This window comes from Carex rostrata, chromosome 34 (assembly GCF_964058835.1).
Source record: "Carex rostrata chromosome 34, lpCarRost1.2, whole genome shotgun sequence".
Classification (NCBI taxonomy): domain Eukaryota; kingdom Viridiplantae; phylum Streptophyta; class Magnoliopsida; order Poales; family Cyperaceae; genus Carex; species Carex rostrata.
In genome coordinates, this window is record NC_135951.1 from 2044727 (window position 1) to 2062265 (window position 17539).

Here is a 17539-nt window from a genome sequence, read left to right on the forward strand (position 1 = left end):
GTGGATTCAACAAATTCAATTTCTTTATATACCCAAAAATAAATTATATATCTTAGATATATAATAATACAAAAATTACAGCATTTCTCTTGTGACGGGTCAACCAATCACCCACTATACTAGTTATGTCTCAGCTGAACAACGATAAGGGATTGCTTCAAATATAGAAATATAAAGCAACGATAAGGGTGTGCTTCCCACTATCTTCAACTTTTTCCTTTATCAATGTTGTCGCTTTGTAAAAATAAATATATTTAAGTGACAATATCGACAATGGAAAAGTAGAAAACATGCGTACAACTTCAAATTGCTAATATTATACTCGGATTATTTAATAGATTATGATTCAGATCTAAAGACTGTTGCTCTCTTTACTCACTTCTCATGATTTTCACAACTTACATCTAAATAACAGAGCACACGTAGAGTCCACACACACTTGTTACCGAAATTATTATTAATATCCAAAAAAAAAAAAATTCAAAGTCTGCACTCATTTTTAGGTTTTTAATTTTCTTGTGGATAATAAACTCAAAATTCAAAAGTAAAGGCGCTATAATAAATGTTCAATTCATTTGAAGTCATTTTAATAGACTTTGAAGTTAAGTTTCCCAATTCATTGATGAACTGAACATCCTTGTTCTACTCACAATTATATGTATATTTATAACAGTGTTGTAAAAAACGTCCGTTTAGGCCGATTAATCGGCCGATTAGTCGTTGGCGGTGACCAAACCGTCATGGATTTTTCCGACTAATTGACCGATTTTTCCCGATTATGGCTAATTATTTCCGATTATTCTCAATTAATCGCTTGGCGGTACCCTGTCCGTCCGACGACCGCATACCGTTATTTACAACACTGATTTATAAACGCAAAAAGCAAGCAATTCAAAATGAATTTAATATTTTAGTAATATTATTTGGAACTTAAACTTGAGATATTAGCAATGAAAAAAAAATGATATACTACATATGAAAAAATAAAAAAATTGTGTCAGTAGTCTACAAATAAATAAAAAAAAAAAAAGGCAGATCATTTTGATTGCTGGAGCCAATTTTGTCATCTCTTTATCAATAGACATATGTCATGTTATTTACAAGCGTTAATTTTATTTTTCTATATGCAAATTATATATAAATTTTGCATTTGTCTATAGTGCGTGCATGCTTAATACAAAATATGATATATTTTTTGCACTCTAAAAAAAATATTTAGCTTCGTATTAAAAGCCACTTTTTGAACGGTGGATTCAACAAATTCAATTTCTTTATATACCAAAGATAAATTATTTCAGAAATATAATAATACAAAAATTAAAGTGTTTCTCTGGTCACGGCCGGGTCAACCAACCACCCACTATATATAATAGTTATGTCTCGACTTCCCACTATATTCAACTTAAAATATATAAATATAAAGCAACGATAAGGTGCGCTTCCCACTATCTTCAACTTTTTTCTTTATTGATGTTGTCGCTGAGTAAACATAAAAATATTTAAGCCACAATATCGACAATGGAAAAGTTGAAAACTTGCGAACAGCTTCAAATTGCTAATATTATACTCGGATAAGTTGATAGATTAAGATTCATATCTAAAGACTGTTACTCTCTTTACTCACATCTCATGATTTTCACAACTCACATATAAAAAACAGAGCATACGTAGAGTCCACACACATTTGTTACCGAATCATTATTAATATCCAAAAAAAATAATTAAAATCTGCACCCATTTTCAGGTTTTTTCTTGCGGATAATAAATTCAAAATTCAAAAGTAAAGGGGCGATAATAAATGTGTTTTTTGTAGTAGTGAATTTAGGGTTTTTTTTTCATGAATGCATGATCCGTCTTTGTTGCATCTTGAGACAGAGCACCACAGATCATCACATATCCCACATCAAGTATTATTACAACAACAAGAAAGTCTTTAGTCCCAAAATAAATTGTAGTAGGCTAGCTAGAAATGAAACCCAAACTGGAGTCCATGAGGATTTCATTTCTATAGAAAAAAAATTGTATTTTACATTGGCTTGTCACGTCTATCACAACTCTCCTCTTTTTTCTAACATGACACAAGCTGTGTAGAAACTACACAGGTTGCAGGAGTTCCATTAGGTATTATTACTAATAAAATATTTTGATTAGAATATTATTTGGGAGTTCCAAAATTTTATACTGAACACATGCATGCACGATATGTCCCGGTTTCATACTGAACACATGCATGCACGATATATCTTCCAAAATTTGATAGATTTTGATTAGAATATTATTTCCAATTCAGATCTGAAGACTGCTGCTCTTTATTCACTTGACTTCTCATTTTCACTACTCAGAACACAGCATACCTAGAGTCCACACACACAGCAAAATGGCAGGGAATTTCATAACATATCTGCTCTCTGTAGCCACCAATTTGCTCCCTTCAATTACTGCCTCTGCGCACGCTCCTTCCTCTTCTTCAAATTCTAATAATTCAGAAAAGGAGCGTGCTTGTGCTGCTGAGGAGGAGCTGGAGAGACTGATGCGAACTCTGAAGTGGATCAAGGCCACGATGTATGATGCTGAGGACAGGGAGATCATAGACTGCTCCGTCAAGTTCTGGCTCAAGGAGCTCAAGAAGGTTGCCTTTGATGCCGAGGATGTGCTCAGCGAGTACCAGTATGAGGTCACACGTGTTCAAGTAGAGGCAAGAAACACTTCTGAGGCTTCCGGTTTTCACAAGAGAAAGCAGATAGAGGTTAGTGTCTTGTGCATATAGAAATCATAAGGATCTTACTTGTGCTGGTGTTTTCTCTTTTTGTGTCAAAGTTTGGTACTAAAAGCAAACAGAAATGTTTATTTTCTTTTCTGATTTTCTTTAGCTGAATTAAAATCCACTGAGTGATCGATTGCTTTCTTACCAGCTTTCCAAATCTAACACCAGTGTGGTCATTTGATCCCTTAATTACTATATTTAGTTAACAAGTTTTAAAATTTGGCATATTTATGTAATACATTTCTTTTTGACAGTACATTGTTCCAATTCCTGATGGCATGGTAGATCGGCTTCGCAAAACAAGAAGTCGATTTGATGAAATAGCAAAGGATCGTGAGGCTCTCCAATTAAGAGAGAGTGATGGGGCGAGGCGTCCCAACAACAAACTTTTACGACCCCCAACGGGTCACATGGTAGATGAGGCGAGCATTTTTGGCAGAGATGCTGAAATAGAGAAGGTAATCGATTTCATACTATCTGAAGAAGATAAGTCCTTTTCAGTCATTTCAATTGTTGGCAAAGGTGGTCTCGGAAAAACCACCATTGCCCAACTTGTTTACAAAGATTTGAAGGAATCCGAGCGCTTTGATTTATTTGGATGGGTATGTGTTTCTGAAGAATTTGATGTGAGGAGGCTGATCAAAGCAACCATTGAATCATTCCCCAAAACCAATTGTGGTGTGAGTGAGTTGAGCCCAACCGAGTGTGGTGTGAGTGAGTTGAGCCCATTACAAGCAGAGCTTACAGAAAAAGTGAAGGGAAAAACAATGTTGCTTGATTTAGATGATGTGTGGAATGAGAATAGAAGTGTTTGGGAGTTGTTTCTACTTCCATTTAAAAAAGCAAAGATGGTCAGGATTCTCGTGACAACAAGAAATGAAAAGGTTGCAGATATCATGCAAACAACGACCTGTTTTAGCCCAACTTACTTGCCTGAAAATTCGAGCTGGCAATTGTTTCAGCATTATGCATTTAGTGGTACAAGTGACACCGTGCCAATACACTTGGTAGATATGGGAAGGGAGATTATGAGAAAGTGTGGTGGGTTGCCATTGGCTGTGAAGTCAATTGCAAGTCTCCTTAGGCATGAAGCTGATGAAGAGGTTTGGAGGGAGATTCTAGAAAGTGACCTTTGGGAAATAAAAGAATCAAAAGAAGTGATTTTCCCAGCACTTCAGATTAGCTATGCTTATCTACCTGCCCATCTTAAGCCGTGTTTTTTACTTTGCTCAATGTACCCAAAAGATTACGAGTTAAGAAAAATGGATTTGATAAGGTTGTGGATTGCTCATGGGTACGTCGAGTCCCGGAGCAAAAGAAATATCATAGAAATTGGTGTAGAATATTATAATGAGTTAGAAGAGAGGTCCTTTCTTGATTATGCATTTACAGAATCCGAAGAAGATTATTATAAGTTGCATGATATAATCCATGATCTTGCTCGACTAAATTCTGAGAATGAACACTACTTGGTGGAGATCAACCAGCCACTTGGTATTCAAGAGGGAACTGTTCCACGAGAAGCATACCATTTATATGTAAGATGTTCAATGGGATATGTAAATCAAATTCCCCAACAAGCTATGAAGGGTTTAAGAACTATTTTTATGGATATCGAAGAATGCAACAGAGATTTTGAGTATGAATATTTTTGTACAAACTGTACAAAGGCAATTGACCAAAACTTGGAGTTGACGGAAGATTGTCCAGATTGTTTGGGAGATTTAACCTTGTGTAACCTCACTCCATTTGAAGTGCTCAGGGTATTGATAGTGGACTGGTATAGTTTGACAAAAATTCCTCACTCCATTTCCAATTTGAAACATCTTACCTTTCTAACGATTAAATCTCAACGTATTAGAGAGTTACCATTGTCCATTGGCCTCCTTTACAACCTACTGGCTTTAGAAGTTGAGTGTGAACCCCTTGAATATCTACCTGAAAATATTGGTGATCTTGCTAACTTACAGTTTCTACGTATTCTTTATGATCATAATTTTCGAGAGCTACCAATATCATTATGTTCACTTACTAACTTACTGGAATTAACTTTTGGCAGTGTTAGTCGACACGTGGGTGAAAACAGTCGATACTTGGATTATGTCCCCCATGGTATTGTTAATTTTCCGTCAATAACAACAGTTTCAGCAACGTGGAAAGTTAGAACTATAGGTTGGTTAAAGGATATGAAGGACATTAAAGGAACGATCTCTATTGGAGGATTAGAGAACATTAATAATTTAGAAGATACCAAACGAGCTAACATGAGAAATAAGTGCAAACTTGAGGATTTGGAGTTACGCTGGAGTGGAAACTATTATTATATTTACTCCATGGACTTACAGCCGGAATTAGATCTCGTACTAGAAGCTTGTGAGGGCAAGATAGTTGGTGTAGATGATTTACATTTTTCCTTGTTAGAATGCCTCCAGCCACATCCTAACCTCGAGACACTTCGAGTAACAGGTTATCCTTCTGCCATACTACCAGGATGGATAAGGGATCCATCGTTATTGAAGTCAATTCGAATCCTCATGTTAAAAGGTTGTGGCTATATTGAATCCCTTCCATTCGGCAATCTTCACACTCTCAAGTACCTCTCGATTGAAGAATGTTCTAGTATCCGAACTATGCAGCTGGAGCAGCTGCCCTCCCGGCTTGAAGATTTGTATATTACAGAGTGTGAATGCCTGAAGTTGATTACCGGACTAGGGCATCTGAATATGTTGGAAACGCTGAGTATTTATTCCTGTTGTTCCCTGGAATCACTAACTACGGTTGGACTGGAGTTGGTGGAATCTACTGAGTCTTTTAGTGATTCCTCTAATGAAAGACCACATTTTAATGGGCTGATCATTTCATCACTTCTAAAGGTGGACATTGGATACTGTCCTTCGCTTCGTTCTCGGCCCCGAATACAAAAGGTTCATAATTTTATTATTATTATAATTTTTATTCTTTGAATATTTAGATTTAGACCACTGAACTTTTTCACTTTTATGTAACCATTAGCCTTGGTAAGATTTGTTCACTAATCAAGCTGCTCCTGTTTCAACAAATAAATATTTCATTTTTATATTACTTGTTTGTTTCTGATACATAAGGTTTTGTCCAAAATTTTTTTCACCGTTCTCTTCAATGATGTATTCCTATTTTGGCTTCTTATTGATTAGATTAAAGAGAAAATTGCAAAATGTAGTTCAAGAGAAAAAAAACTGAATTTTGGCTTCTTATTTTTTATCAATTAAGTCTGAATTTTGACTTAATTCCTTCGTAAAAATGTACATAATTGATTAGATTTTTCTATTATTCACAGGGAACTTCGAGCTCGCACCATAGTCGGAGATGAGGGGGAGGATGACGATAGTGATGACAATAAATCAAATTAGGTTCATAATTTTATTGTTATTATAATTATAATTATTTGAATATTTAGATTTTGACCACCGAACTTTTTCACTTTTAAGTAACCATTAGCCTTGGTAAGATTTGTTGACTAATCAAGCTGCTCCTGTTTCGACAAATAAATATTTCATTTTTATATTGCTTGGTCTGTTGCTGCTACATAAGCTCTTCTCCATTTTTTTTACCACAGGAGTCCCTTCCAAGACCGTCGATAGAATTTAATTTACTATCTTCCTTTCGCCCACAGGAGTCCCCTCCAAGAGCATTGATAGAAATGAATTTACCATCTTCCTTTCGCCCATAGGGGACCCCTCCAAGACCGTCAATAGAAATGAATTTACTATCCAATTTATTTATGATTTGTAATTAATGAGAAGAATTTTCTTTGCTTGTGAGGACACATTTTCATTGTTTTTGTATTTTTTTTTCTATGCTATTTTTCTTTTCTTAAAATATTCTTCTCTTGACAAGGGTATGTTTGGTTGGGTTGAGAATAGGTTATTCGGAATAGCCTATTTGGTGTTTGGATGAGTTAGAATAACCAGATATGGAATCTAAATTTTTTGTCATATTAGCATAGGCTATTTCTAAGAATTTTGAGATTTGACTATTCTAATAAGACAAACCATAACTTTTCTTGATTTGACTATTCTAGTTATTCTTATTTTGCGATCAAACATACCATTGAAGAATGATTAAGCAAGCTGATGGTGAAATTTTAAATTGACCAATTTTTGCTCGTTATTTGGATATCTGCTATTTTATTATATTTATATCCAATTTTCAACTTTCTGACAAGGCCTTTTTTCTCTTTGTTAGACATAAAATTAATTGATTAAACAGCACTTCGATAATCAATTTGAGTCCCAATGGTTGACGATCATTTTGAGTCCAACTTCCCTGGGGATAAAAAGTGGCAATATTTTTTTTTTCTAAATCTTGGCAGAGGCTGCCAAGATATAATTAGCAATAATAATTAAGATGAACCTTTTACCAAATTACATTTGATTCCACATAAAAACATTTTAGTTCCAAGAAAAGAAAAAGGAATTGAAAGCACAAATCTTATGTTCTTCAACTGTCAAACTCAACATCAAGCAACAACCAGAAATATTACCATGCAATAACTAACATCTATTGAGGTGCATGGGAATATTACAAAATCATAACAGCCGTGTACGATTACTCTTTCTACACGGACATTTAGCTAAATGTCCGTGTACGATTACTCTTTCTACACGGATATTTGGCTAAATGTCCGTGTAGCTCTCTTCTTTATTTATTTTTTTTATGTTTAAATGTCCGTGTAGAGGGTCCGCTGGGGCACAATCCTTCAGGAATTCGCATCCTCTGAGATATCTCAAAGTTTGAGTGTTTTCATGGAGAATTACAACCGTTCAAATACGTTATGCACGAATCTCAAAGCACAAATAATGCTGGCCCTGCACTATACTCGAATAGGTACCGTACATGTCGGTCACGCAAAAATTGAGATATCTCAGAGGATACACACTCATCCTTCAATGGATCTGACCCGAAATAAATGGGAAAATTATTTCAATCCCGACCTAATGGTTCCAGGCTGCTTGTCAAAAATGAGGACATGACCTATCAAAATACCACTGGGAATTTTCTCCCTGGAATCATTAAAGAGGATTCGATTGGACTGAGTCAGAGAAGTATTTATATTTACGTAATAGCCCAAAGAGGATTGGATTGTTTCATTTAACACGACTTTAAAAAGAAAAAAATAATAATACATTACTATTATTCGTGCCGATCACCACCAGCCTAGCTATACATTGTCTTACTAATTTTAATTGGTGTTACAACTTCAACGCTTTTATTTAAATCCCATTTGGCAATTAAATTATGCTTATCTAGTGGGACATATGCAACCAGCTATACCAGAATAAGAAATCATATTGCCAACTAAATTCTTCACAACTATAATAAGAGAGAACTTTGTATGACTGATTTTCATTAATATGGAAATCGGTGGGTTTGCCCACTGTTATAACAAAAATAAAAAAGTATAATAAGAGATAGATATGCACCAAACATTATATACCAACCTATACTCAGTGGCGTAGCCAGGAATTTTGCCAGGGTAGGCGAACATATATGAAAGAATATATATAGTTACAAAAAATAATTCAACATAACAAAAACTACAATATCCATCAAAATAAACAAGAAGTCAATATAATATAATTGAACATCAAAAGTTTATAACAAATATTTGTTTACATATAAGAAAAAGAAATATATTAATGTTACATAGTCAAGCCAATGGAGGGAGCACTCCTTTACAACCCTTCATATTTTGCCATCGTTGCTTAATTCGTTCATTACATACCTCATCAAACAAATCTTTCTCAATATAGGTCACTAAACATTCATTCAAGAATTGATCTCCCATTGAATTTCTTACTTGGTTTTTCACATAATTCATTGCTGAAAATACCCTTTCAACACTAGCCGTAGCTACCGGCTATACTCACCACTACTGCACGGACTATACACGCTGGATGCCCATAGAATTTTGGAAGAGAGGAAATTTGGTAATAATTTCCACACATCTCCAGGCTTTCTCCGCGCTTTTGATGTAGCATGGCAGAAAATAATTTATATATACATTCATGATAATTACTAATTAATAAATTGCACTTGTCAAAAAAAATGGAATAAAAAATATATTATCCATTATTTAAATATGAAAATATACATGACGGAATTAATGGAAGCCACTATATTTTAAATAATAATAATAATAATAATAATAATAATAATAATAATATATTTTTATTTTTTTAATAATATATTGTTGTTTTTACAGTGATTGTTATGCATTCCAGTAAGACAAGAAAACAAATCCATTTTTATCCGTCCAAATTTGCTCCGAATCAGTTTCCGATCTGAATACGAATAAACGGAGCTGATATTTCACGATTTCGGATCGGGATATCTCCATTCTATTATTAAGCACGTTGGGTGTCTGATCCGCCAATGGCTACGATTGAGGGATGAAACTTCGGATTTGATCTCAGCTCTCCAATTATATAATTTGTCTGTTTTTGGTTAAATGCATCTCTTTTATGTATAGAAGTCTAAATTTAGTTAAAAACATACCCACCACATGTGCTGCCACACAATACGTTACAATTTGAAATGAACAAATTCTGAAATTTAGCGATATATTTATCTGTTTCCTTATTCCTTTGTTTCCATATTTCTCCTCTTCAATTGAGAAGACTCAAGTTTTCATTTTCTTATTTATTGTTTCCTTACTTTGTTTTTATACGAATCACAATGAAAATCATATTTTTTTTTTAATTTCCTTATTTTTCTTTCTTTGTTTTTATACATATTGGTGTGGGCAATTTAGAATATATTTCCAATATATAATATATCAATGTGTGTATGTGTGCGTGCGTGTGTGTATTCTAAATTGGAAACAAAAAAGAATATAAATTGGAACGTGTGTGTGAATATATATTTTTCTTATAATATGTGTGTGTGTGTGTATATATCCTATACATACAAATGATAACATTTTTTATTTATGTTTTTTGATATCATTGGTACTTAAAAATAAAGAATCATCACATCATCAAATTGTTATCAGAGATCACGATTAAAGTTAATTAAAAATATATAATTATATAAATTTTCTATTAACATGTGTTTTAATTTTTAGATTAATTATTATTTTCATTGATATATTTGTTTCTTATAATATGTCCCCGTTGCAACGCACGGGTATGATACTAGTTTATTAAATAAAAACGTAAGATTAGAATTTGTATACGGATAATTATGTAGATAATGATATCCATTATTACCCATAACTGGATTCCCAGTACGCTACCGTCATAATTCATTACTCTCTCATCTGTGTTGTTACAATATCCGGACTTCACATATTTCTTTTTTGATTGAAACTTCACATACTTTTCACTCTATTAGAAAGTGAATATTCCACATCAGTATATGTCCAAGAATTATTGCAAATCAAAATTCAAATTTTGTATGGTGTCAAAATAATATAAACCTTTTTTGTATTTTTTGTATTGTCATGCAATCCCAATGACTAGTATAAAGAAAACATTAAAAATTGAAAGTATAACATGGTTTAAAAACTAGCTGTTATTTGCTGCTAAATAGTAGGTTTTTTTATTAATTTTTATTTACAAACTATGAACTTCAATACTTAAATTATAAACTAGCATAAATTATTCATTTATTTTCATATTTTAATTTATTTAATTAGTATTTGTATCTTAAGTTGATATAACTCAAATATTCAACAATTATTCGCTGTGTATTCGTATTCGAATATGTATTCATGGATTATCTGCTTTGTATCTGTTTAAGGCGGATTTTTTTTTAATTTTGTATTCATAACTGCTCATTGAAAGGCGGATATAAATTTAGTATAGCATTATACGCTTCAAATTCGCTTCGTGTACACTCCTAGTTAAAGTGTTTTATTATTCCAACTAATGTTTACCAAATATGTTTTTCATTCTTCTAAATAATAAAGTTTACACAATTTAAAGTTACCTGAAAAATATATTTTCTTTCCTTTTACTATTCATATATTATACCCACACATTTCAAGTAATATCCGAATAATGCATCAATTTAGAAGTCAGAATCCACTTGGAACTAGAAATATGGCTTACTTTGCAAGGGGGGGAGAGAACAATATTGGAGACGTGCATGCATGTTTCAAATTGGTCAGGAGAAATAAAATATTGCAGACCAATAGACGTTGACTCTAGCTTACCCCTCAGATATACGCTGTGTTGTTCTTTCCTCCCTCTCATTTCTCATTTTCGCAAATAAAATCTAAAAAAACAGAGCATAGGCAGAGTCACACACTCGTTTCCTTGCAAAATGGCAGGGAATTTGATAACCTCCCTGCTCTCTCTAGCCACCAATTTGTTCCCCTCAATTACAGCCTCTGCGCAGGCTCCATCCTCTTCATCAAATCATAACAATAACTCAGAAAGAGAGCGTGCTCGTGCCGTTGAGGAGGATCTTGAGAGGCTGATGCGAACTCTGGAGCGGATCAAGGCCACACTGTATGATGCTGAGGAGAGGGAGATCAGAGACCGCTCTGTCAAGCTCTGGCTTAAGGAGCTCAAGAAGGTCGCTTATGATGCCGAGGATGTGCTCGGCGAGTACCAGTATGAGGTCACACGTGTCCAAGTAGAGGCAAGAAAGGCTTCTGAGGCTTCTGGTTATCAGAAAGCAAAGCAGATGGAGGTTAGTGCCTTGTGCATATAGAAATCAAAAGGATCTGGTTTATTTATTTTATTCCTTTTATCGTTGTATGGTAAAATCTTGGATTTTAATTTAGAATAAAAAGGGCAATGAAGAAAATTAACTTTAATCAATATATCTAAATATCATTTATATATAATCCAGTGTTTAATTAAATTATTAAATCGTTAAGTGAGGTCTAGCTTATGGTGAGTACACTTTTATATATTTTATTTAAGATAATTTAAAAATAACTAATCTCCAACAAAAAATAATTTTGGGTTTGAACTAGATATAATATCTCAAAAAGAATAAAATCTACACATTAATGAAGGGAGAGAATGTGTTATTTGAGAAAAATAAATATTTCTTAGGTTGTATTAATAGCCAAAATTGTTTTGTGGTTATCGGCTCACATTTTTTATATAGGTAGAAAATCATTGTTTTTGGATGGTACAAAATTTTCAGATCAAGAGATTTTCTTTCTATCTTAAAAAATAGTAAACAAATTCTAAAAAATGTAAAATTTGGTCTGCAAGTACATATTCCTATGGAAATCATGTTGAATGGTTCGGATGGACCGTTATAATTTTGAAAACGAAGAAATTGAATCGTAGTACGGACCCATCCGTGTTATGCATAGTACCATAGACTCACTCTTATTTCTAGATATATACCAATCCGGACTATGAGGCAATTCTTTTGTAGAATCGTAGTATATGAAATTAACACTGAAATTATTATATGCATGTTAATTTATGCTTTCAAATTGATACAATATTTCGGTTAAAATATATACAAAACAAATATCATACTATTGAACTTACCAATCCTTTTTTTTTAAATAAAAAAAATCAACTTTTGTAACTTATTTCCGTACATATTCGATTATTGGTTAAAAGACAGGTCAGTTTGCAAAAGGATGGTGCAGTAGTTCACATTGTAGGTGCCTTGATCCCTTAATTATAATTTTCAGCTAACAAATTATGAAATTTAGCATCGTAATTATATTCCTTTTTACAGTACATTGTACCAATTCCTATTGGAATTGTTGATCGGCTTGACAAAATAAGAAGGCGATTTGATGAAATAGCAACGGATCACGAGGCTCTTCAATTAAGGGAGAGTGATGGGGTGAGGCGTCCAAACAACAAAATTTTACGACCCCCAACGGGTCACATGGTGGATGAGGCAAATATTTTTGGCAGAGATGCCGACATTTCAAAGGTCATTGATTTCTTACTAACTGAAAAAGAAAAGTCATTATCAGTCATTTCAATTGTTGGTAAAGGTGGGCTCGGAAAAACCACCATTGCCCAACTTATCTACAAAGATGAGAGGGTTTCTAGGTGCTTTGATTTAAATGGGTGGGTATGTGTCTCCGAAGAATTTGATGTTAGGAGACTCAGCAAAGCAACCATTGAATCATTCTCCAAAAAAAAATGTGATTTAAGTGAGTTTAGCCAATTACAAGAAGAGCTTGCAAAAATTGTGAAGGGAAAAACAATACTGCTTGTTTTAGATGACGTGTGGAACGAGAATCATAATCTTTGGGAGTCATTTCGAGTTCCTTTGAAAGAAGCAAGGATGGTGAGAATTCTCGTGACAACAAGAAATAAAAAGGTAGCAAAGGTCATGCAAACAACAAGCTGTTTTAACCCAAGTAACTTATCTGAATATTCATGCTGGCAGTTATTTCAGCATTACGCATTTAGTGGTACAAGTGACACCATGCCAATACACTTGGTAGATATGGGAAGGGAGATTACAAGGAAGTGTGGCGGGTTGCCATTGGCTGTAAAGTCAATTGCAAGTCTCCTTAGGCATGAAGCAGATGAAGAGGGTTGGAGGGAGATTCTAGAAAGTGATCTTTGGGAAAACAAGGAATCAAAAGAAGTGATTTTCCCAGCACTCCAGATTAGCTATGCTCATCTGCCTGCCCATCTTAAGCCATGTTTTTTATTTTGCTCAATGTACCCAAAAGATTACACGTTAAAACAAATGGATTTGATAAAGTTGTGGATCGCTCATGGGTACATCGAGTCCCGGAGCAATAGAAATATCATAGAAATTGGTGTTGAATATTATAATGAGTTAAAAGAGAGGTCCTTCCTTGAGTATGAAAATACATTTTTCAAAAAAGAATATTGTAAGTTGCATGATATAATCCATGATCTTGCTAGACTTAATTCTGAGAATGAACACTACTCGGTGGAGAACAATCAACCACTTGATATTCTAGAGAGGATTGTTTTGCGAGAAGCACACCATTTATATGTAAGAGGATTCATGCGATATGTAAATCAAATTCCCCAACATATGAATGGTTTAAGAACTATTTTTATGGATATGCCCGAATGCAACGCAGATGTTGACTGTGTAATTTGTACAAACTGTAAAGATTATGTTTCTCAAGGTTGTGATTCTCAAGATTGTTTGGAAGACGTAACCTTATGTAACCCCATTAAATTTGAAGTGCTCAGGGTATTGATATTGCAATGGGATTGTTTGGGAAAGTTTCCTCACTCCATTTCCGGGTTGAAACATCTTACCTATCTAAGAATTAGAAGTTTACGTCTTAAAATGTTACCATTATCCATTGACCTCCTTTACAACCTACTGTCTTTAGAAATTGATTGCTTTTCCCTTGAATATCTACCTGAAAATATTGGTCATCTAGCTAACTTACAGTTTCTAACTATTAGTAGTGATGTTTATCTTAAAAAGCTACCTCAATCATTTGGTTCACTTACTAAATTACTGGAATTAATTATAGACACTGCTAATGATTTGGAGTATGTCCCTCATGGTCTTGTTAATTTTCCATCAATAAAAACATTTTCAGCAATGTTGAATGTTAGAACTATAGGTTGGTTAAAGGATATGAAGGACCTTGAAGGAAAAATCACTTTTTACGATTTAAAGAACTTTCGAAATTTAGAAGATGCCAAGCGTGCTAACCTGAGAAATAAGCACAAACTTGAGATTTTAGAGCTACTATGGGAATATGAATTTATGGGTTTATGTGATACGCAAACAGAGCTGGCATTATTCGTTAAAATCCCGAGTGATGTGGGTAGAGGGGCAAAAGCTTCATGCAATATGAGAGAAGCCGAGTCAAGCCAATCAACCTTCACTCTATGCGAAGTCTGTGGAATTCCTGGAGAATCCTCGGGGATGGTGACATGTCCAAAATGCAAGAACACGTGTCACCCTCCTTGTACTAAATTCGAAGAAACCCCACACAAAGATGGGGCATGTTTAAAATGGTGTTGCCTACGCTGCGCCAAAGGTAAACAAATGGCGATACCCGAGATAAGAGAAATGCATAAAAGGGTAGAAAAGGAGAAAACACCCCTGCCAAGACGGGAAGTCTCCTTCCCTCCTGAAAAAGAAAGGTTGCTTGCAGATCTTCTAAACGAGTACTTAGAGGATGAGATAGTTGGGACAGATGATATACATTTTTCCTTATTAGAATGCCTCCAGCCACATCCTAACCTCAAGGAACTTCGAGTAGAAGGTTACCCTTCTGCCATAGTACCAGGATGGATGAGGGATCCATCTGTCTTGCAGTCAATTCAACAAATCTCGTTAGAAAATTGTTGCTATATTCAATCCCTTCCATTCGGCTATCTTCACACTTTCAAGAAGCTCACCATTCATAATTGTTCTAGTATCCGAGTCATCCAGCTGGAGCAGCTGCCCTCCCAGCTTAAAATTTTGTATATCTCATGGTGTTACCACCTGGAGTTGATTACCGGACTAGAGCATCTGAATATGTTGGAAACACTGGATATTCGTACCTGTGGAACCCTGAAATCACTAACAATGGATGGACTGCAGTTGGTGGAATCTACTGAGCTATTTGGTGAGTTCTCTCATGAATTAACACATATTAATCGGCAGAGCATTTCATCGCTTACAAAGTTGGTAATTGAAAACTGTGGTTCGCTTCATTCTCTGCCGGATGGGTTGATTCCACCTGGGCCTTGTTACGTGGATGTTCATGGGTGCGGCTGCCCTGACTTTGAAAAATCAATTCAGGTTCATAATTTTAATATTATTATAATTATTATTTTTTGAATATTTAGATTTTGACCACTGAACTTTTTCACTTTTATGTAACCATTTGCCTTGGTAAGATTTGTTCACTAATCAAGCTGCTCCTGCTCCTGTTTCTATTATTCACAGGAAACTTCGATCTCGCACCATACATCGATGTCCAATATCGATGATGATGTCGAAGATGAGGGGGAGGATGACGATAGTGACGACGATAAATCAAATTAGGTTCATAATTTTATTGCTATTATAATTATAATTATTTGAATATTTAGATTTTGACCACCGAACTTTTTCACTTCTATGTAACCATTAGCCTTGGTAAGATTTGTTGACTAATCAAGCTGCTCCTGTTTCGATAAATAAATATTTCATTTTTATATTACTTTTCTGTTGCTGCTACATAAGCTCTGCTCCATTTTTTTTTACCACAGGAGTTCCCTCCAAGACCGTCGATAGAATTTAATTTACTATTTTCCTTTCGCCCACAGGAATCCCCTCCAAGACATTCGAGAGAAATGAATTTACCATCCAATTTATTAAATGAGAAGAACTTTCTTTGCTTGTGAGGACTCATTTTCATTGTTTTTGTATTTTTTTTTATACTCTTTTTTTTTTTCTTCAAATATTCTTCTCTTGAGGTATGTTTGATTGGGTTAAGAATATATTATTCGGAATAGCCTATTTGGTGTTTGGGTGAATTAGAATAGCCAGATGGGGAATCCAAACTTTTTGTCATATTAGCATAGGCTATTCCTAAGAATTTTGAGATTTGGCTATTCTAATAAGACAAACGATAGCTATTTTTGATTTGGATATTCTAGTTGTTCTTATTTTGCAACCAAGCATACAGTTGAGAAGAAGGATTAAGCAAGCCGATGGTGAAATTTGGAATTGGCCAATTTTTGGTCTTTATTTGAATATCTGCTATTTTATTATATTTATCTCCAATTTTCAACTTTCTGATAAGGCCTTTTGCTCTTTGTTAGACATAAAATTAATTGATTAAACAACACTTCGATAATCAATTTGAGTCCCAATGGGTGACAAAATCATTTTTGAGTCCAACTTTTTTGAAGGAACAAAACCTATGAACATGATCCTTCCAGTGGAGAACAAATCTTAAATTGGTCCCCGTTTTGTTATCGCATTCAAAAATTTAGAACAATATCCAGTCCGTATCCAATCCGTATCCGAAAAATAAAAATGGATACGAATATGGTTTTACCAATATCCAGTCCGTATCCAATCCGTTTGCACCCTATGTCTATTGCATTGTCGTTTTGGCAGTACTAGTGCTACATTTTTTACAGAACAACCCCTGCCACGATAGATATTTACACAATTTAGAACAAGTTTACCTATCCTACAGTGTCAACATAGACATAACGCAACAATCAAATTAGCTATGAAAAGGGAAATAATCTAATCCTACATATGGGAAGGAGTCTCTTCAAATATCTTTCAGAGTAACAATTAGTGCTAATCAAATGAGATTCTGTTTTGACAATATATATATTTAGCTCCTAGCTGTTGTTCTACCAAATTACATTTGATTCCACATAAAAACATTTTACTTCCAAGAAAAGAAAAAGGAATTGAAAGCACAAATCTTATGTTCTTCAACTGTCAAACTCAACATCAAGCAAAAAGAACAACCAGAAATATTATCATGTTCAATAACTAACATCGATTGAGGAGCATGGGAGTATTACAAAAAAAATAAAAATAAAAATAAAAAATCCTAACAGGAATCATCAGTATCAAAATCATAGCCCACAAACCTAAGACTAAAGTTGAAACAAATACTTTTGTGAAGATACCAACCAGTAAAACTAGACAAACATCCACTTATTTCAAAATTAAACTGCACTCTAAAAACATACATCCATATAATTCTTGTTTTGAAGAAAAAAAGAAATAGAAAAGATCTGCTCTTCCTATTATATGAGAAAAATTTACTTCATATATAGACAACAGATATACACACACAAACACAACATGGAAATCACTATTAAGACGTCCATCAGCATCAGA

At 34.1% G+C, this 17539-nt stretch overlaps 1 protein-coding gene across 1 annotated transcript; it reads left to right on the plus strand.

The window, feature by feature from the left end:
* Positions 1 to 2377: 2377 nt before the first annotated feature.
* On the plus strand, positions 2378 to 15730 carry LOC144548857 (uncharacterized). Its single transcript, XM_078297570.1, has 3 exons — positions 2378 to 2746; positions 12464 to 15484; positions 15632 to 15730. The coding sequence occupies exons 1-3, from the start codon at positions 2378 to 2380 to the stop codon at positions 15728 to 15730; spliced, it is 3489 nt and encodes a 1162-aa protein (XP_078153696.1).
* The last annotated feature ends 1809 nt before the right edge of the window (positions 15731 to 17539 follow it).